Below are 7,100 nucleotides of genomic sequence, written 5' to 3'. Positions count from 1 at the left end.
CAAAATAGAGTTATATTTTGATAGGTTAAACAAGTTGGAGCGCATATGGGCAAAGTACATTGATGTAGAGGGCGATTATATTGAAAAGTAAGACCATTAGTTGGGTTCTCTGACTCGATATTTTTTTAAACAATCCTCGTACATATTTTTATATTATGTTCACATCCTTAAAAATGCATTTTCGATAACCATAATACTTATTTTGGAAGCGAATATAAAATATGCAGTGTTATTATGTGAAAACATAATTACATACTATGTCTTTTTGAATCTTAATAAAAGTGTGCCTCATTGATTGTCTCCTGTTTTTATTATAACAATCTATTCGTGAATATAACATGATATAAAGAGTGGGTATTTTATTCATTTTACTATCAAATCTACAATTTTAGGGTATCCTTCATTTTGTTTATATTTCTTATTATATATTTATTACTCACAATAGACACTTCAGGCAGCAAATGCTTATAATATTTTGTTAGAATCAGTATCAATATATATCTGTTTTTTTTGGCATTGTTTTCAAAAGTGTTACGATGTTATCTTTTTAAATAACCTCATCATAAGAATCACTGAAGACGACTTCTTGTTATCCTTTTAATAAAATGATTGTTTTTGCCGTATAAAAAAGCTAACTACCTCTTATGTGTACATAAAAAATCATGAAATATTCTAATTATGTCAAATTATCTGTGTGACAGATATAAAAATGCGTTCGTCGTTTTTTAGTGTTGTTGATTATAATATTTTTAAATCACATTTTATATTTAATTTAAGACTGAATACTGCTTACATCCGGGAGATGGGACATGTTACACATATTCAGTATCTGTCTTTAACAAACGACAGTTAAACCAACTTTGCAGTTTCAGTGTATTTTGTTGCTTTCATAGCGTTCGACAGATCTCCACTATTCAGCATCGCGGCATTCTTCTGATAAGCAGATAAACGACTTGTTTTTCGTGTAATTTCTTACCGGTCGTCTTTTTTTCAATATAAAAAATGCCTTACTATGTTAAAAATGTACGTTTGCTTACTTTGTATAGTTAGTTATCATTCCGATGAACTTTTCTAATAAGCATTTACTATTCTATTCAAACAAATTTTTATCACAATTCTAAGATAAACATACATTTTATTATGGCATTGGGTTATATAATTACTAGTTCCAATTGTTCTCATAGACAGAGAGACAAAGAAAAAATTTGCAATATGCAAATTAGAATAAAGTTATCTTTTACATTAACAGAGAAAACTCGTGCATTTAGGTAAGATGCGATCTGGCATAATTTAAGATTATCTAGATCTCAGCGACACCAACTCTGGTTAACGCTCCAGTCGATCTGAAATTTCCGAGTTGACGTCATCAGCGATATCAACATCCATTAGGAATGCTCACACGTGCATTTGAGGAAAATTGATGCAGCAATAAAGAAAAAAGTTAAACACCTTCCTCAACGCTTTTTAATAGAACAAACAAGTAATAACCTTTTTTCAATTTCATGCATATGTACTGTGTGTAACGTTCTATTTTAAACATTTTATAATTATGAAGTCATTACGGTCGGGGGTAAAACAGTTTCAGTAAATGTTGTTGCTGAGTTGCATACAACACTTCAATCATTACAGCCTTTTCTGGACGCTTTGTTATCAGGATCATTAATAATTCTCTGTTGGCGTCTCTGTGATCTTGAAGTCTCACGCGTTGTTGAACTGTATCCATTTGGATATGTGTTAAAATGTCTTTAGCGTATAAGTGATCACAGAAAGGCATGGTGTCAATAGAATATACAAGATCGGGAAAGAATTTCTGAACGTTTATGTCATCTCCTAGTTCTTCAGTCAACACATTTGTGTCAGGAGTTGAAAGCTGTCTCGGAACTTCCTGGTTCACATTTGACGGAGCTTGTACTTCTGTTGGTACACATTGCTGAGTTTTTAGTTTCTGAAATTCATCTTCTAAATTTTCATCACGTCCTTCTACAAACTTTATATGTTTCTGAGTGTCAGCAGAAGCTATAGTACTGAAATGTATTGCCGCAACATTTAATGTGTCGAAATCCGCATTTATGTCAGGATCTGGTTTCTGTGTTTGAAGTAGGCATCCCATATTTGTTTTGCTTGTACACTTTGCTGTGTTGTGAGTTTCTGTAATTCGCCTTTTTAATGTATAACACGTCCTTCTTAAAACTTCACAAAACCCTGATTGTCAACAAAAGTATTATTACTGAAGTACATTGCCGCAACATAAGATGTTGAACTATGCTTTTGAAAGCTTTGGTTTGCAAATAGCTTGTTTTTCTGCGAATATAGTTTGCCAAGTTTTGATTTTTTCTATCTGTAAATGCAACAAAAAACATGCATACACGTATACAAACTAGTAGATATCTTTCTTTGTAGTACTTCATAGTTTTTACATAATAAGGTTGGTAATACTGTTTTTTTTTTAAAAATTATATATATATATATATATATAATTCTAAACCTTGAAGGTTTGTGCATTGTTTTTATGAGGACGAATTTTACAAGTCTCTTTGCATTATTTATTTACTAAACAATGCGTTATGGCAAAAGTCTAATTAACCAAAATATTATTAAAGAGGATCATAAAATGTACATGCAAACAAACTAAGCTAATGACATTGACGAATGTTTGTTTGTTTAATTGGGTTTTATGTCACACCGACACAGTTTATGTCATTTGGCGACGTTTCAACTTTACTGGTGGAGGAAGACCTCAGGTGCCCATCCGTGTATAATTCAGGCACGAACGGGCACCTGAGTAGAACCACCGACGTTCCGTAAGCTAGCTGGAAAGCTTCCTCACATGAAAGAATCCGAAGTCCTTGTCAGGTCGTTGACTTCAAACAACTTGCCCTTTACCAATATGGGTTCGAATCCTTAACCACTCGGCCATGGACGCCCCTTGACGTATGTAGTGCCGAATATAGAAAACTGTCTTTTTTCCAAAACAACCGAATTGTCGAACCGCTTTTGATAATAGAGGAATGATTCATATAACTAACGTAAAAATCCACAAGTCAATACAACATGATTAACAACAAAACGGCTTAATTAAGGTTTCATCATAAAAAGGTTACGTCTGAGCACTTAGTGTTCATGTGATCAAACTAAAGCAGCTTTCTCACAGCGTCCAATGAATATTCAGAACGCCGAGGTGAGCGCAGTCCTATTGAAAACATCGCCTCAGCATCGCATAGGACGGCGCCCGACGGCCCGCATTTTTAGCAAGCACAGACAAACGTGGTCACTTGGCGTTCTGATAAGAACGCTGTGGGATAGAAGTCAGATCGCCGTAGCAACTCATTAGCACCTACTGCAACGCAACAGGAGCGCCGTGAAAGCGCAGAAGGATCGTCAAATGAACGCCGTGGTAAACCTCGGCGCTTGTACGGCGTCTCTACCACGCTTATACTGCGTGTGTTTGGCGCTCTTACCGAACTGTATTTTCTTAGACGCTCCTCTGAGCTTTCACGGCACTGTCATTGTGACCATTGCGCTCCCAATGCAATTCTACTGCGTTCATCTGAAATTGCAGAATTCAGTCCAGTAAAATCCCTACTTAAGACCAACCCGGAATTAAGACCACCCCCTATTAAGACCAGTTCTAGTTTAAAAGAAAACAGGATTTCTGTTCTTTAAGTTAATTGCTACATGATCGCATTGAGACAACCCCACTTATCCACTTTTAAGACCACCACTTTGAGTCCCAATCCATTGTTTAATTTATCAAACTTCATTTTTGAGATAACTGATATTTCAGCCAATACCTATTCAGATCACAAGTTTGTTGTTATTCATCTGCTTGAATTCTCTAGGGCATTTCTCTTGATTAAACAATGTGTTTAAACTATTATGAAACTTGTATATAGGTGAGCAAATAATCTCCAGAGTGGTGTTTTTTTCTGCACATTTACTTTTAAGTGCACAGGCTGATCAACATTCTTGTAAACAGTGTCGGTGTCCCCCTCCATGTCCAGCCTTCATAGACTTAGTTGCTTGGTCATATGGGGGTTGCGTTCATTGAACGCCGCTATTCCTTGTTGATCTGGTTTATCATATTACAGGCCAACAGGTCAAATAGATTCCGAACAAAATTGAAAATAACAAACTTATTCTAAGTCCATTGAAATAACTAACTCTAGCTTTACACGACCATAGTTGAAAATTGCAAATTTTTACTAATTCAATGGCAATAACTCTTTAAGTACTAGATAAATTCACAAGCGAAAGCCAAGGTGCGCAACTTTACATGCTGACAAACATTCCTGTTATGTTTCATGACTCTAGGTCAAATATTTTGTGAGCTACGTACGACAAAACATGAGAACGGACTGAATGACAGAATAAATGACGGACGGATAATAAGAGGTTAATACACGGCAGGAGAGGACCGGAATATGATAATCGGCCTGCAAAATGAATAATGGACCCGAGGGCTTTAGCCCGAGGGCCATTATTCATTCAGGGCCGATTATCACCTTTCGGCCCTAATCTTAAGTGTATTAATGTCTTTAATACACTAAGTAGATCTAATAGTAGCATTTAAAAAAAGACCAACATCAACAAATACTTTGAAGTTCTTTCGTTGAAATCCTTGTCTACTCTTCTACTGTTCTTTACGTAGATGTTTACTGTTTGTGTGTTCCAAGAAGCAAGTTTTATTTTCATTTTTTTTTTTTTTTGCGGAATGAATTTGTCGTATTATTTCTTCAAATTTCAATAGTAACAAAAATGTGTTTGTACTAAATACGCTAAAGCTCTCATAATAAAAATAAAGCGATTCGTGCTTACAACCTACTTTAACTTTTACAGTTAACTTTTGATGACGTAAAATATGACGTCATTGTTTCAGTTTGTGCACATGCACATGTTCTGCGGGCTGATAACTAGTTCTCGGCCCCGGGCCGCAAACTCATAATAGGTCACGTGACACTCATAATCAGTTGAAATCATAGGCAATTTTGTTACTATATATAGTAACAAATGTATTAATAAGAGGTTAATACACGGCAGGAGAGGACCGGAATATGATAATCGGCCTGCAAAATGAATAATGGACCCGAGGGCTTTAGCCCGAGGGCCATTATTCATTCAGGGCCGATTATCACCTTCCGGCCCTAATCTTACGTGTATTAATGTCTTTAATACACTAAGTAGATCTAATAGTAGCATTTAAAAAAAGACCAACAACAACAAATACTTTGAAGTTCTTTCGTTGAAATCCTTGTCTACTCTTCTACTGTTCTTTACGTAGATGTTTACTGTTTGTGTGTTCCTAGAAGCAAGTTTTATTTTCATTTTTTTTTTTTTTTTGCGGAATGAATTTGTCGTATTATTTCTTCAAATTTCAATAGTAACAAAAATGTGTTTGTACTTAATACGCTAAAGCTCTCATAATAAAAATAAAGCGATTCGTGCTTACAACCTACTTTAACTTTTACAGTTAACTGTTTGATGACGTAAAATATGACGTCATTGTTTCAGTTTGTGCACATGCACATGTTTTGCGGGCTGATAACTAGTTCTCGGCCCCGGGCCGCAAACTCATAATAGGTCACGTGACACTCATAATCAGTTGAAATCATAGGCAATTTTACTATATATAGTAAGAAATGTATTAAGGGTAAATCTAAATGCCCAATAACGTGGGGGCACAAAATCACTAGAAAAACCAACAGTCAGACTCGAGTGTTAGGTATTTGGCTACCTGTCCATTATGCTAACCACTACAACCCAGCGGCCGTTGCGTTTGTTTGTGGCGCGCTATATTCAACTGCTTTAACAGCAAGTTACTGACTTAGTTTTTTTTTCTTATTATAAATATGTTATGGCAAACACATTTGTTACTATACATATATATTTACAGTTGACAGAGATATGATTAAAGTATAATATCATTTTTATGACTAGTCATATCTTTAATTTAGTTTACATTATCCGATATTCATGATATAAAGGAACACCAAACAAATGTTATAAATATAATTAACATTTTTACAATTGAAACATGTTAAAACTTGAATTAAAGTAACAATTTAAAGAGCCTATTATTGATATCTTAGCTTTGCTAATACTCAAAATACATGACACAAAATTGTCCATAGTTATGATATGAATAAATCTATTACAAAGATCTCAGATATTTCATTTATGATAATGTTCTGTGTTTTTTACGCACATTATAGAAAAAATTAATGCAAAACCCCATTGTTATTGACATTATAAATATAAATAGAAAAATAAAATAAATGCTTACTTCAAAATATGTACCCTCTCAAATTCAAAATGCGATCACCAAAATACACACACTGTAAAAAGTGTTATTTAGATGTTAAGATTTCTTTCTACTGAGGACGCTATTACAATAGAACGGTAATTTTATATGTTTAAAAAAGCACCGTGTATATTGCTTAACAATGGAAGATTAGTCGAGCAAATAATACGACCCCTTTTGTTTAAGATTTATTTAAAATATGTCATTCAGAAACAAAAAAGTGCTTTGTTCTTCTAACATTTTAAAAGATTTTTGAATAAAAAATATATTTTTCATTGAAGAAAAAAATTTCAAATAAATTAGTCTGCAAATTTTTTTAGCAGCCTTTGGTTTAAATATTTTAATTGTACTTTTCTTAAATTCATATTTCTGATACATGAATACAGGTCTAAGGCAGACATTTTTTAAAGTTTTTTTTCTTCCAATATTGACATTGTGCGTTTATATTTGGTGCCTGGTTAAGATGAGTAAGTAATATATTTCAAAAGTTTGATTATTACAGAGGTTATTTACCAATAATTGATAAAGAAAAATATATAAACTTCTTCATCTAAAAGGAATTTTCCAATTATTTAAGCATTTATCACTAATGATAAATTCTGAACAACTATAGGAGTCATTATGTCATTCGGTCAGTCCACATCAAGGTTTCTTGAATAAAACTAAAGTTTGGAATGAGGAATCGAAAACAGCAACCTGATGTGAAACCCCGGTTTGTATTGCTTTCGGACAACCCGAGGTCGAGGTCAATGTCATTGTTACTTAAATTAAATGAATGGTTTCCGGACAATATCAAGAGTTA

General features: G+C 33.8%; 1 protein-coding gene across 1 annotated transcript; it reads right to left on the bottom strand.

The window, feature by feature from the left end:
- Positions 1–1,274: 1,274 nt before the first annotated feature.
- On the bottom strand, positions 1,275–6,366 carry LOC132715201 (uncharacterized). Its single transcript, XM_060698190.1, has 2 exons — positions 6,281–6,366; positions 1,275–2,338 (listed from the first exon to the last, which is right to left on the bottom strand). The coding sequence occupies exon 2, from the start codon at positions 2,108–2,110 to the stop codon at positions 1,559–1,561; it is 552 nt and encodes a 183-aa protein (XP_060554173.1). The 5' UTR covers positions 2,111–2,338; positions 6,281–6,366; the 3' UTR covers positions 1,275–1,558.
- Positions 6,367–7,100: the final 734 nt, after the last annotated feature.

Source organism: Ruditapes philippinarum, unplaced genomic scaffold, assembly GCF_026571515.1.
Source record: "Ruditapes philippinarum isolate M1 unplaced genomic scaffold, ASM2657151v2 ctg3329_1_1_1_1, whole genome shotgun sequence".
In the NCBI taxonomy this organism is placed as follows: Eukaryota; Metazoa; Mollusca; class Bivalvia; order Venerida; family Veneridae; genus Ruditapes; species Ruditapes philippinarum.
Note: the sequence above shows the minus strand (reverse complement) of the source record. Positions and strands in the feature narration are given on the sequence as shown.